At 43.6% G+C, this 15,209-nt stretch overlaps 1 protein-coding gene and 1 long non-coding RNA gene across 3 annotated transcripts in view; one reads left to right on the top strand and one right to left on the bottom strand.

Moving 5' to 3' along the window:
* The window catches only part of NUP133 (nucleoporin 133), a 55,839-nt gene extending 46,597 nt beyond the window's left edge, over positions 1 to 9,242 (bottom strand). Inside the window, exons 1-4 of one of the 2 annotated variants that reach the window (XM_075924725.1) lie at positions 8,990 to 9,242; positions 7,040 to 7,158; positions 4,619 to 4,722; positions 1,457 to 1,564 (exon numbers count right to left, since the gene is read on the bottom strand). In XM_075924725.1, the coding sequence (XP_075780840.1) occupies positions 1,457 to 1,564; positions 4,619 to 4,722; positions 7,040 to 7,158; positions 8,990 to 9,165 (507 nt within the window). In that variant the 5' untranslated portion in view covers positions 9,166 to 9,242. The remainder of the gene's footprint in view (positions 1 to 1,456; positions 1,565 to 4,618; positions 4,723 to 7,039; positions 7,159 to 8,989) is intronic. The other variant, XM_075924724.1, reaches the window with a different exon arrangement.
* A 101-nt stretch (positions 9,243 to 9,343) lies between these two features.
* On the top strand, positions 9,344 to 12,401 carry LOC112545601 (uncharacterized). Its single transcript, XR_012902786.1, has 2 exons — positions 9,344 to 9,796; positions 11,306 to 12,401. It is a non-coding gene; the product is annotated as an uncharacterized LOC112545601 (long non-coding RNA).
* The last annotated feature ends 2,808 nt before the right edge of the window (positions 12,402 to 15,209 follow it).

Raw genomic sequence — 15,209 nt, 5'->3', positions numbered from 1 at the left:
CCCTTCCCCGCTCTAAGCCTCCACGACCATCCTAGCCCATCTGAGACTGACCCCACTCCCAGGCCTAGTTCCCAGCCTGGTGACAGTCCCCGCCTATATCCCTTGTCTTTCTTCCTGAGAAAGAGTTATCAGTTTTGATTTACAAGCAGTGCACATACCCAGAATTAACACATAGATGTTGCATAATTTTTTCAGTAAACGCTGTGCTCAAATTTAACTAAACTTTGGGAAGCCCACTGCTGAACAACAGAATTTTCCCCAATCTGATTTTTTAAAAGTTTTAATTAATCTTTTAAGAATGCAGAACAAAAAGTTACTACATTTAATTACCAAAAAGACAGTAAATCGTTTAAACCCATTTTAAGTATATTAAGTGTGAATCTGCCATTTTTACAGTGAGTTTAAAACTAGGCTGGGTAGATTTAACATCCCCTTCCCTCCCCCCCATTCATTTGATTTGATTTTTAATTATTGTTATTTTTATAGTTGTGGGGAGTAGGGCTAAGGTTAAGGTTAGAGCCGTGCTGACAGCAGGGTTGCTGGGTGTTTCCTGTGCAGCCAATGGAAGGGCCAATGGAAGGGCAGAGTAGAGACTGCCAGCAAGAGCTGCATGGATGACAAGGAGCCCCAATCCATAGGGGAGACCTCTCCACTGAAGTTCTCTTAAGCTAAGCAGCCACACAGCTGTCTAGCTGATGAAGTACAGACACTTACGGCATCTGCGCAAGGCAAGGAGAGCTACCCCATCCTCAACCTAGTCTTCAGCCTAGTGGCGGAGGGGGTGAGGGTGGAGGGCCCAAACCAGGTACCTCTCCCCCAGCCCAAAGGCCCAGTCCTTCTTACCCACCCCCTGCCAAAATGGCCCAGTCTCAAAGTCCCTCCTCACACTCCTGCACCCCACACTCTGCCCCAGGGCCACCCAGAGCCTTTGCACCCCAACCATATGTCCTAGCCTGAGCCCCTCATCCCCAGCCCGAACTAGAGCCTGAACCCCTTGCACTCCAACTCTCTGCTCCAGGCCTGAGCCCCTCCCACAATCAGAGCCCTCATGTTCCACTCCCACCACATACATTTTATGATGTGCACCAATATGAAGGTGATATGTCTTATATCATGTCCATACTGGTGTACCTAACAAATTCATTTCTCTCAAGGGTGGGAAAAATTAGAGTGAACACTGCACCACACTGCTGAATGATTCATGCCAGGGAATAACTCCCACATTCCTTGCTCTACATGGCCGCAGATCTCTAACAGGCATGCTGACTGTTACCAAGTGATTTTTTCCCATCAATATCAGTGTCAGTATAAATAGATGTTTACTGACAATTATTGATTAAAACTGAAACCTGCCAAACCTAATTATAATACAGGGAATGAAGATTCCAAATGAATGCATGACAAAAAAAAATGATATTCACAGATGTCTTTTTTTTTTAATTGTTCAGTTGCTTACCTGTAAAGAAGGTACTTCACCAGAGGTAAGGAAGCAGGATATAGCTGCCAAGCTAGAACTCCACTGGAAATCACTGGATGGTAACTGTAGTTCCTTGCATACAGATAACTACAACGAGGAATAGAGACACACTATTATAAGCATGCCTCAAAGTAGTTTGCATATCCATTTTGTAAATTCTACTAATCTTTGACCTGACAGTAGGTTTTAAAGTAAAAGCAAACAATTACTCAAATTACATGAAACTACAACCGGTTTAAAGATGATTATCAGAGGACAGTCACATTTATGTTAAATAAATACCCAGACCTGCTTCACTTTCATCTTATTGGCAAATACAGGAACTCCAGTCTTCTGTCAGACAGCAACTTGTGTTGGCCAATAAGCAGGCAACTGTTTCACTGAACTTATACCTTTATTCAAATGTCTTAAATTGGGGTGGGCAAGATATCTCTCATGGGCAGGATCCAGCCTGCGGAAACCCTGTCGGGACCCTGGGGCATGCAGCAGCCACTTTTTTAAATGCAGAACTGCTCCACGTGAGACTCTACTCTGGAGGGAGGGGGAAGCTTCATGTGATCTCCTCCCTCCCAATCCTCAGTTCCTATTGGTCAGAAACAACCAGCCAACAGGAGCTGAGAAATTGGCCTGGGGGATGGGACAGCGCAAACCGGGGCTGAGAGCTACATGAAGGGAGCAGCCAGCAGTTTAAAGTGATCAAGGGTTGCAGCAGGCAGGGAGTCAAGCCTGCCTTGGAGGTGCTGCAGGGCTGTTGGCCGGGATATGCTTAAGTAAGCACCTCCCAGCCAGAGCCTGCCTCTGGCACCCTTGCCTCTCCTGCACCTCAACTTCCTCCCCCAGGTCACCTTCCAAACCCTCTACACTCTCCTGTCCCATGTCCCTCCCAGATCCTGTACCCATCCTACACCCTTCTCCTAGGCCATAATCCTCTCCTGCACTCTCACTCCCTCTCCCTGACCTTACACCCCAATTCCCAGACCCAGGTCACAACCCGTTCCTTCACACAAACTCCCTCTCAGATCTCACACCACCTCCCAAACCCCAGTTCCTTACCCCATGTGCCCTTCTGCATGCAACCTCCATCCTAGACCCTGCACCCTCTCCATTGAAAAGTGTGGCCCTGGACCACTTTCTAAAATCGTAGTGGGCCCCTATCAAAAATTATTGCCCACCCTGGTGTTAAATGCAATGTATAATGTCAAACATTTTTCAAATGCTGCTTCCCCCGAGACAGCACAGGGAGCCCTCTGCAATTGTACTACCACAAACCAGCCCACTCCTGTGACAAGGGGCTCTTTAAATCCTTGTTAAGTAACATATATTCACCCCCCACACACACTTCCAGTTAAAGAAAAACATATAACTAATCAGTTGTGCCAATTACTGGGTTCATCTGCATATATGTTGTTACCATGTCCCCTACCCTTCATTTGCTCGAGTCATTTACAGATGAAAGCTCTAGAGCATAGACTATATCATTGCTTGTGTATCACTATTTGGAGGCCTAATCTTACATGGGGTGGGAAACTGAGTGCTACTAAAATAAACTGTGAATAATAGAACTACTGTTTATTTTATTTGAGTATGTGCTTAACAATCAGAAGAACTATACTGTTAATGAGCATTGTCTTTAAAAATGTAAAGCTCTGAATTTTAAACTGTCTTCAGTTCTAACATTAAGTTTCCATCAGCATTCCCAGTAACCTGTGCACTTGTGTGGCCGCTCAGGAGAGAGTTAAATGCCATGCAGCTATTAGCAAAGCATCCACAGCTAGGTATTTGTTTCTACTGGCGACGGACATTCGCACATGTCTTGGTGCACATAATTTATTTCACAAATAGCTGGAAAAAAAATCCACACATGGATGGAAAAGTTTAGAGGAAACATTGGTCCCCATACAGAGTATCACAAATGTTATTTTTAGCAAGACTGTCACAACCAGCTGGTAGCTCGGAAATGTATTTACACAGAAAACACAATTCAAAAATTATACATGGTAAGAACGCTTCTCAACACTGCCATGGACAAAGCAGGCTTCTTTGAAGCCTTTTAGCCAGAACATTGGTTATACATTTTAAAACACAAGATGACAATCATCCAAAGAAATATTCTTGAGAAAATCATGACTGTAATAAGGATTGAATAGGGAAGAAAAAATGTATAGGTACATCAGGACAGCTGCACCTGTCACTAATATCATGGACACTATACTGTTAGAGTTGTACGAAAACATACACTATATTTGACTGAGGAAGAGGGACCTATTCCCTGTCACCAAGGCTATGTCTACACTTCCGCTTTTTATCGGAAAAAGGCACGCAAATTGCGCTGTGCAATTTGCATACCTTTTCACGATAGTTTTGTCGGAAGAAGCTTTTCCGAAATTTAGCCCATTTACACTGGACCAAATTTTAGAAAAACCTCCTCTTTCAGAAGAGCCCTTCTTCCTTGTGACACAAGGAAGACAGGGCTTCCGAAAGAGCAAATCTTCTCTTCCGACATTTTTGTGGAAGAGCAGATGCATTCCCTGGACATGGCAGAGTTTTTATTGGGATACCTCTGGTATCCCAGGAAAAACCCCGTAGTCTAGACATAGCCCAAGAGAGGCTGGAGAATGAGTCTCTAGTCTTTTTTTTTTATATAACTACAGGCTACTATAGATGTTAATTCTACGTACTGAAGGCGCTGGGGTTTTCTTCTTCTGCTTAGGTGTGTTTGGTGCATAGGTGAAAATATTTTCTTGCCAAAAAAAAAAAAAATCATTTACCATACAAGAGGCTTTTACAGATTCATTTGTCATGGCAAAGATCCAAGAGCAAGCACCGTATTATCAAACCCAGTTTTAATATATTAGTTAGCTTATAAAAACATTATTTAAATCACTAGAGTGCATCTACTTTTAGAGAATTATTACATTTAAAAAATGCATTAAGGTTGCACTGAGAGAAAATACAAAAGTTAAGCTTTCATCTTACTTATGGAGTTGCTGTCACAGATTCATACAAATTCATTCATCTTTTTCATGTGAGTTATGGGTCTCAGTCCATCCCTTGGGTCAAACTACACAACTGAAAAACTTGCTTAATAAGCTCAACACATACACATCCAATTTTATATCATAATTTTGACAGCCTATGTACCTTAGCAACTGGAGATTGACCGATCTTCCAAATAATCAGCCTCTCTCTGTAGACAAGCCAGGCCCATCCACTTTCATCCACCTGCACACTTAACTGGTCATCCGCTATATCCAAAAAGACCACATAAAATTTCAAGAAGTAATAAGATTAGTAAAACTGCAGAATAATCTCTAAACTATCTAATCTTCATTTTGGTAGAAAAAGAGGATTTTTTTTCCTAATAGATCCAATGCCACATGAAAAATCCTATGTCCTTTAGTTAATTAAATTCAAGACACTCATTTACCAAATATTGTTTAAAATACATTTCAATGTAATATGCTCTCAACTTTTGTGAAAAATGTAATTCACTCCAAGAAAATGACCCATATAACCATTACATAGAATTGAAAGCAGCACAATCACTAAGGATATGAATTCAAGTTATTGTAGACAAAGTAAACCTAAGTCAGTGAACCCTTATAAAAATGAAACAAATGTTGAGAAATCTCTGAATAGAGTCTTAGTTTCAAGGCAAGGCCCATTTTCCTGGGTTTTTGAGAATGATCTGAAAATAATGAGTACCTTTTTCTATTTATCTGCTGGTTTTATACCATTATGTGGAACTGGGTCATATCATAGAATCATAGAATACTAGGACTGGAAGGGACCTCGAGAGGTCTTCAATGTATTTATGTTTTAACAGTTTGGATTATGTGTTCCTAAAGAACTATTAAAGCACCTAAAGTTTGAGATATTTACAAAATAAATGAAAGATAAAAAAGCTAGGCAAACCTATATACAACTTAATTTCTTTACTCAGTCCTTTGAATTTGACACACACAATTCTCTTTTAGACACCATATTAGGCATTTTTAATATTCTTCTAACCATCTAACCTGTAGGTGTCAATTTCAAAAATAAGACTCTCATTAACTTTGTCCATAAAGGATCCAGCTCCTTCATCTTTCCTAGATTCAGCTATTTATAATTGAAAAGTATTTTTTTAATGTTAGTTCAGTTTTGTTTCTGAAGGAAGACTTTTTCATACAGTTGTGCATTACAGTCTTGAAACAGACCCATTTTATCTCATTCTAATAATTTTCATTAGCATAATTCGCAAGTCTTGAATTTTACAAGCCACTTGTATTTGTTACTAGAAGATTTACCTGGCACTGCTCAGGTCCTTAACACACGTAATTTTTGTTTTTCCCTCACTTGAATCATTGCTCTGAGGTAGGGCTGGGAATGAAGGGTTCAGTGTGCAGGCTACCTCGGGGAGAGAGGACTAGCCCAAAGCCGCCTCTCACTGCAGCAGACTGGGGCCAGGTGAGAAGTGCCTCCCCATGGATGCTGCAGCTCCAGCGGGCATAGCAGAGGGAGAGATGCATGTCCCCCCCACCCCTGCTATGGCAGGTACGGGTTCATCTGCCCCATGCTACCAACCAGAGTGCAGAATGCAACAAACTGCGCATTTTCCTCTCTTGACAAAAGGGAACAGCCAGCAATGTTCCCATACGAAAAGGAGGGTGGGAGCTTCAACCCCCTCCCCAGTCCTGCCTAAAGGGCGTCTGGGGGTGAGGGGAAAGGCACACAACTGGGGCAGTCTTGGACGAGGTAACATATCCCTAGCTGGCCCCTTTCACCTGCCTTGTGATTCTCTCTTGTCTATATGGTTTTATGAGAAGCAATCCCATTCTGGGTACAGCCCGTGTCCCTGGAACAACCAAACCCTTACCTTGGTTTAAGATATGATAAGTGGAAGCTGCATACAAATTTGGACTAGTTCTTACCGTTTAGGAAGAATTCTTAAATAGAGAGACAGACTCATGCACAAACGCTCTCAAATATATCGTAGATTGTTTTGAAATTAAAGAATCTGGATCAATGGATACATTCCTATTACATATAAAAATACAGACCTGTGCAATGCACCTTTTCAGCACAATTGATATCAAACATGAAGTGCAAAACAAGGAAAAAGTAAGGATGGTTGTTCTTTTTTAACTTAAGACTTTGTAAATGACTGTTACCAGTGGCCTAAACATTTCTTTCTTAAGCTTACCTAAAACTGTGAGTGGCAATATTTAAACAACTGAATATATGGATCAGCAACCTTAATTTTGACTGTTTTTGTTGTGCTTGGTCTGTACAGTACTCTCCAAATATAATTAAATAGTTTTGCTTTTCACAAAAAGTCCAGTACTGAATTGATATCCAGATGACTGACATTTGAAAGAAAATAACTGAATTGTTCTGATCATGAACAATTACAGTCTTACGTGTTTTGAAGCTTATAAATGCTCTAGCAAGAGACTTCTTATATACAATTAAAAAGGTGTTCTCTTCTCCTCCTCCTTGCTCAAAAATATCTATTTAAAAGTATAAAGAGATTACCGTATTTCCTTTATCTGATCTAATTCCCATGTAATCATTCCTTACCTTCAGCCATTCTTAGGGCCTCCATAACCTTAACAGGGAGAGAGGATCCAAAAGTCTTAACGTCATAGTTGATAGTTTCACTGGCTGAAGGATGTTGTAATACTCTTGTGGGTGTTGCTCTAAAAAAAATATACACATAAACTGTGATTGATTTGTTTCCATTATGTCTCCTGCAATTTTAAGATATACTTATTTCATTTTCAATTATTTAAAAGATACTTGATTGAATGGCCAAGTTTGTGAAAAACAGGCACAAGTGCATATCTTTAGGAGCTAACATTCAAGTCACTAAAGGAGGTTTCCCTTCTTATATTAATTTGAATGGAATAATGGGCCAAAGGTGTTAACATAAACCAGTGACAATCCAACAATAAAATATTAAAAACAAAGTTTCGGGTTTGGCATACAGTGACTTCAGCCTGTTTAGTACCACAATATGCATCACAAAGTCTTTTCAACTTTTTATTAAAGACATAGAAAAGAAAGAAAAGAGTTAAAACATTTGAAATGTACAGGCAGTCCCCGGGTTACGTACAAGATAGGGACTGCAGGTTTGTTCTTAAGTTGAATTTGTATGTAAGTCGGAACTGGTATATATAGTAGGGGAAACTCTAGCGAAACATTTCTCCAGAGCTCAGTTTTATTCTCCCACACCTCACTTCCCTCAGTCCTTTATTCTCAAGCTGAGGTGTCTGCTGAGAAAAGCCGCTCCGCGTCTCCCTGGTCTGCTGGGGGGGCGGGGGGGGGGGGTGCTAGCTTCGCGTCTCCCTGGTCTACTGGGGGGAAGCTGCTAGTGTGGGGTTGCCTCACCCCGTTTGTAAGTAGGGATCCGATGTAAGTCGGATCCATGTAACCCGGGGACTGCCTGTAATGCATTCAACAAGATTTTCATTTCAACGTTATTTGTTCCCTTTCTCTTTAGCTGGAAAAAGTTTTAGAAGACAAAAATCCTTTGTTTGTGAGCCTTTTAGATAATAATAAAGATAGTATTATCTGTCCTGTTGGGTAAGAGAGCAGTTGACCAATGCCAGGTGCAGCTATTACTGCTATTAGAAGTTTAAAACTAATTTTGGGAAAAAGAAAAGAAGTTTGTTGATACGGGCTGGAACTAGGGATGTGAATGGTTAACCCCGACACCCTGTATTGCTGCTGCCTCTGTATCAGAGGCAGGGATGTGAGGTGGCAGGTAGAGTTGGTCTAAAAATTGGCTCCCCACGCAGACCAGTTCCCACCTGCAGCCTGCTGACTCGGATACAGAGTAAAGATGTTAAATATCAGTTAACTGAATAGCCAATTAACCGAATGAATTCTTATTGATTACTTGACTATTCTATAGCTCCCGGGGGTAAGGCCAACAGCCAGGGTGCTCCAGCCCCTCTCCCAGGGAGCCGCCTGCCACTCTGTGCTGCTGCCTCTGTAGCATAGGCAGCAGTGCTGGGTGCCAGGCGGGAGCTAGTCCACAAGGGAAGCCAGTTTAATAAACAGCTCCCCTCATGGACCAGATGCCTGCTGCCCCATGCTGCTGTCTCTGATACAGAGGCAGCAGCTCAGCGTGGCAGCAGCCCGTCGGGAACAGGGGGGTCTGAGCTCACGGATGCGGCACAAGACAGAACCGAGCCAGGCTGCCCGCCTGGCTCCTAATGCACTTTAAAGGCAGAGCCGCAGCAGGGGAACCAGCGCGTGCTGGGCTGCTGGCCAGGCTGCTAAACAGTTTACTGGGGGGGGAGGGGGGGTCGTGTGGGGGGGAGGGGGGGTCGTGTGGTCTGTAGCACTAACCTGAAAGCTTTTGCTTACGGGTTAATCGATAACACTGATCCATCCCCAACAGCCGGGGGAGGGGTGACTCCGCGGAGCCGGGGGGGGGCGGTTTTTAAGTGCCCCCCGCATCAGTTTCCGCTTTACCCCCCCCCCCGCGCGGTGTGGGGCGCTAAGGCCCCGCGGGGCACTCACCGCGCCGAGAGGGAGCCGCTCCGCCTCCCCGCCGGGGAGAAGAGCCCCGGGGAAGCGGCCGCCGGCACCAGGCTCTTCCTGCCGCCCGGCCGGGGGATGGAGACGGCGGCGGGCCCGAGGGTCCTGCGGGCCGATCCGCCCGGGGTGCGCGGGGAGCCGGGGGCGGCAGGGAACATGGTGGGCGGCGGGGGGGGGGGGGCGAGGAAGCGGCGCGAACCCAGCAGCGCCTGAACGATCAACCGCCGAGGCCTCGCGCGCGCGCCGCTGACGTACAGGAGCTGCACGCTCCGCTCCGGGCGTCGCAGCTGCCTACGTCACACTCCCGGCCCCGAGACAGGGCGGGGTCAGCTGGGACGCAGGCGCGCGCCTCCTGCTCTAGGGAGGAAGGCGGGGGCCCGGAACGGCGGGGTGGCTCGCGCTGCAGGATCCAGCCCCTGAGCGGAGCGGGGCAGGGGGCGGCTGGCACAGCCTGGCTTCTGCACCACGCGGGCCAGTGGCGGTGACTGCAGCGCGGGGGGAGCCCACGTGACATGTCGGGGAGCGGAACTCTGGCTGGGGCAGCCCCAGCCGCCCTCTCCTGCTGCACAGCCCTCGGCGCCGGGGGCCGTCTCAGCAGAAAGGAGCGGGCTGGGCGGCGTTGGAGTGTGTCCGCTCACACGAGCTCAGTCCATCAGCGTCTTACTCTGGGGCTTGGCTTAAACTTTGGTGTTAGGCAGGGCAGCTTTAGGGGCAGGTGCTGGGCGGGGGCTTTTTTTCTTTTCTTAACAGCAAAAGGGAGACTAGGATGTCGGAAGTATCATGTTTCAGGTATTCCCTCCCTGGATTCATTTCTCACTGACCGCTAAGAGCGTTTTGGACCTTTTGTAGAAAATCGTGGAACCTTGCAGACTTTCTGAGAACTATGTGGACAGAACCTCTGGTGCACCTTTGTCATCATACATGATCATGCATCAAACTTATGGAATAAGCTACCAAGCCAATAAAACATAAGTTATTCAAAAGTTTAACAAATGAAGGTGGGGGGCTGAAGACACTCCTTGCGTGGAGCATCATTTGGGCTAGGACCTGCCCTGGTGTCAGGCCATCCCCCTTTCATTCCCAGTGAAAAGAAAAAAAAAACAGAGATTTCCCTACCCCCCCAACTCCCTGAATTTCCCCATCATTCATCCAGTGGTCAACTGGTAACATGCAGGGCTCCCCATTTAGTTTGTTGGAAATTTACTTAAAATTGAAAGAAGGCACATACAGCTGTGTTTTATGCCAGTTTCAGTGGATTCCTTTCAGTGATGTTGGCCAACCTAATAATTGCAAAATACGATTTGTAAATAAGGTGGGAATGAGCTTTCCCCTGACAGCCAGTAATGAGCAGGGACGCATGAGGGAAAGGCTTCCAGATCAGACTTTGTTGACATAAACATACCTACTCTGCCTAGGTATCCAGCAGACAGACCTGTGTTGCCCAAGTGATCAATCTTGGCTATAAATCACTTGAATGTGGGATAGTGATAGAAATGTAGCCGTGTTAGTCTGCGGTAGCTGAAGCAAAATGCAGGACAATGTAGCACTTTAAAGACTAACAAGATGGTTTATTAGATGATGAGCTTTCGTGGGCCAGACCCACTTCCTCAGATCAAATAGTGGAAGAATAGTGGTGACTATTTTCTTCCACTATTTGATCTGAGGAAGTGGGTCTGGCCCACGAAAGCTCATCATCTAATAAACCATCTTGTTAGTCTTTAAAGTGCTACATTGTCCTGCATTTTGCTTGAATGTGGGAGTAATTAAATGTTATTCTTATTTGAGTAACGGGCAGCGAAACTGTTCTTAGTTTGTCCTGACCAAGGGGATCACCCACAGTGCTTAATTAGTGCCAGTGTTTGCCAAAGCTATGCCCTAGCACATTATGGGCTAAGTAATGCCTAAAAAGAGAAGAGCCTATGGAGCCTAATCAGTTCTATCTTTAAAAAGAAAGAGGCAGGTCAAACAGAGCCTGAGATTCTTAGGCAGAGCTGACACTTTTAAATTTTCTTTTTGTTCTCAAATTCAGGACTTTGTCCCTCAGAAGATTGCAAAGAGTTAACAGTCTTTCTCTCAGAGACTTTTTTTGGAAAGCTCATCTTTCAAAGCTTAACCTAATAAGAAAAAGGAGCACACACTGATGTTACTACAACTATCGGTTTATTTACTGGAGGCGGGAGGTAGGAAGAGTAGGGTAGGAAGGAAGGGAGGATTAAAGATACTGAACAACTACAGTACACAAACACACACTCATACAGGTGAAAGAGAGATCTGATGCATTGTTTTTACCTTTTCCAGATGCCAAAGGTCTGACCGGACCAATGGACCACAAGCACAAATATGATGTTGATGAAGGACTCAGGTAAGTACCCTATCTATATACCCACCCTGATTGTATGTCTGTCCTATCTAACTTGGATGAATTCTGTGTATGGGAGTGCGCTCCTTCTCAAAATAGCAAAACCCCAACAATGCAAAAATGTTATTCCAAAACTATGAAAGCTAAGCTGTCATTCAGGCTAATGACCAGTGTCCTAATACAGAAGCTCTCCACTGAACACCCTTCTCTGTCTCCATTCATTGGGAGCTGCAGGCTGTCATGCTTTCAGATACTCAAGGACACAGTTCTGGTGAGTAGGCTTGTTTCAAAAGTTTTGGACTTGGTATGCTCCAAAGATACTCAGAAATGGGGCTTGTGCAAGTCATGTTTGCTTTTTGGATATGAAGCTTAACAGAACTCCAATTTTAAAACACAGGCATATTTAATACAACTTTTAACCACTGAGCCACTTAACTTTCAAAATATATTGCACCTGGTGCAAACGCTGTTTTCACTGTCCTGTAGGACTGCAGTGATAGAATATGAAGTTCTTATAAGGAACTTAATCAAAATAAGCACGTACATATGTCTACCGGAAAACACACTCCAGGACTTGATACAGCAAACACAAAACTAAACCTGCTATTTTTTTTCCGGGTCTGGAGCACCCACGAAGTTAGAGCCTGTGTTCAACACTAACTGTTGTGACCAAGAGGCACAAAAGATGAATTCCTACTTCCTTCATCCAGGAAACATACCACAAAGATTGTGTCAAATCCTTAGTTATGATGAAGAAATTGAATCAATCCTTCATTCATTCATCATTTGATATTTCATTCTGTGTTCAAATTCTCTATTCTGTCCTTATCACATAGCAAATCCATTGCTGGTAGTGCCTCACTCCATTCGACTGTTTGTTTTATAAGACAGGCATCTATAAAAGCTACATAGAGGTTGAGTAGAATCCAGAAATTGCAGTTGTAGATCTGTAAGAATCAAATCCATTTATTTGTGCAGCTGCCTTAACAAACACTTCTTGTCCTCTTAATCAATAGAAGTGCCTTAATTAATCAACTTGTGAACGGAAGTCTTTGCTTTTTCCAGTACATTTTCAATCAGTTATACTGTCATCCAAATGTAGCTTTTACTGCTGGGCAAAGATCTACTATTGTGCTTTGTGCGCTCCCTCTGCATCCAATCAAAGCACTGCTACAGTTCAGTCAGCACATCCTGCAAATTCTAGGTACATACGGGCAGTTAACCAAAATGTTCTCCCAAAATAGTGTAGTTTTGCTATGACTATCTTGCGGCCTACTGGGACCACTCATGCAGCCCACTTACTAGCCCAGGTCACCTATTGCTGAACAAATCTAACCAAGGCTGCCAACAGTTGGAAGAAGCAAGACTGAGGGATTACTGACTAAGGGGATGGTTGTGCAGAACAGGCAATTGCCTGGTGCATCCATGACTGAGAAAAACCTAGGAAGGAGGCTGACTAAAGAGGCTTGGGAAAGTAAACAGAAAACCCTGCCTCTTGTGTCTTCCTTGGGGAAATAGGCCTTTGTATGTTCCTTGTAAATAAATGGGGGGGCGGGGGACAAATCAAATAAAAGTACCTATCCCTCACTCCCACGTAACTAGGGTAACCTGCAACACATCAAATTTGACCTGAGTGGCTAGGCAAATCATTCTGAAGAAGTGGGTTGTGCCCACAAAATCTCATGATACCATCTACGTGTTTTGTTAGTCTTTAAGGTGCTACTAGACTACTTGTTTTTTAAGTTTTTCCTGTTACAGACTAACTCAGCTACCCCTCTGGAGCTTAATGGCATAAATAGTCCCTCATCCAATCCAGTATTGCATCTCTAATCGTGGCATTTATCAGATCTGCCACAGGAATGATCCACCTTTTCTTACATGGGCTCCATATATGATTTTCCCCAAACTAATCCTCCCCCAAAACACCCAAGTCCTTTAGATAATTCCCAGGATGCATCAAAATAGTTGCTTTGGAAATCAGTGTAATGGTTTATAAGGCATACATAGCAGCAGCAGACAACGGTAACTAAATACACTAATTTCAGTGAAAATTACAAATAACTAAATCAGTTCATTGCAGTGAAAATTAGGCACCCATGACTACTTGCTAAGAAAGCCTCCGAAGATACAAGCTACTGTTTCAGAGGGAGGCAAACTAATAATCCAGTGAAACACGCCATACTTCTAAAATACCCTTTACTGAGGGCATGTTATTTATTTTTGGCCTGATGATAACTGTTGCACAACAATGTGCTGTTTTACTCACCCTTCATCTTGATGACATTAGAAATAAGGAAAGCGAAGTTATAGAAAAAATGGATATGCAGTACATATTAGGACATTTAACTTTTCCATTCAAAGCAGACATTTAACTACACTACTTTGTATGAAGAATACAGATTTGGGGAAAGTACACTCACAACATCTACCCTAGGGAGAGTAAAATTGAATTGTCTGGGGATTTTTAACAATCTGTTACTCAGTTAACGAGAGAAAATTAAAGGGTTTTAAAGGCATTTTTTCATATCACTTTTTAAAATGTATACCTTGCTAACAGCTGGTTTGCATCAGTCACACTTTTCACAAAATCATTGCTAGTATTCTTCAAACATACCTTCAAAGAAATTAGGTTGCAAATCAGCAAAGCTATTGTTTTTTCTCCCATCTTTTCCATTATATTAATAATTCTCCCACATTAGAAAAATCTGCTACTACTTATAGTGTTTAAAAACGTAATAGGATTGAAGCTACCCAGTAGGATTAAAATTGATTTGGAGAGATGAAGAGATCATTTAAGCTGCATCTCCATGGGTAGATACTTATAACAACAGACCCCAAGCATCTGTGAAGAACCACGTGGATAACCTCAAAACAGGCTACCCCACCAAACATGACCACAAGCTTGGAACTAAGTCACTTGGTTGATGCCGAGCAGCCACCAGGGTGCAGCACGAAGGGGAAACCAGAGGCCCCTATTTTTATGATGATGTCATTGACAGGCTCCCCAGCATCAGGAACATACACATCATATGCTCAAATAGGGAGGGCAGAGATGGACCCTGCTAATTCCACATCCATATCCAAGTAGCACCTTTCAACCCCACTGCACACAATAGCACTTCTTCATACTCCACATGCCATGGGGAAATTCAGGATGCTCCCTGACCTTCTCACCCCCATTCCACCGTCTTCCAAAACCTTCATATGCTCTCAGAATTAAACAAATGATGAAACAGAGCAGCTTTCATAGAGTTAAATGTGCTGCAATATTTGCTTCTACGCCATTAAGCTTCCAAAACCAAGTTGCATTCTTATGTTCGTTGCTTTGGTTGGATTACACACTGCATCTTATATTTGAGCCGTGGCACACTGAGAGGTATGGCACCTGGCCAATTGTACAGCATGAAGGTATAGCATATAAGGAATTGCTTATTCACCCTCACAAGGGGATTAGCTTCTTGTTTTAAGGGATAAGTTTAACGGTTCTTGAGCCAGATTCCCAATAAGGGACATATTTACACAAGTTGTGGATCTGGCCCACTGGCTATTAATAGGCTTACTTTTGCTTCAAAACAGACAAATCTTCCTTAGCATAATTTGAAGCCAATAGAGCTCTGCTGATTTATAGTAATCGAGAATCCAGTTCTTGAGAGAAACAGCACTTACTGTTCATATGCCAATTTAAAAAAAAATAGGACTAAGCTAAGTATCAGAGGGGTAGCCGTGTTAGTCTGGATTTGCAAAAGCGACAAGGAGTCCTGTGGCACCTTATAGTCTAACAGATGTATTAGAGCAGTGGTCCCCAACCATTTGAGGTTGCCGGGCGCCGGGGGCGTGGCCGTT

Source organism: Pelodiscus sinensis, chromosome 3 (assembly GCF_049634645.1).
Source record: "Pelodiscus sinensis isolate JC-2024 chromosome 3, ASM4963464v1, whole genome shotgun sequence".
Taxonomy (NCBI): Eukaryota; Metazoa; Chordata; order Testudines; family Trionychidae; genus Pelodiscus; species Pelodiscus sinensis.
Note: the sequence above shows the minus strand (reverse complement) of the source record. Positions and strands in the feature narration are given on the sequence as shown.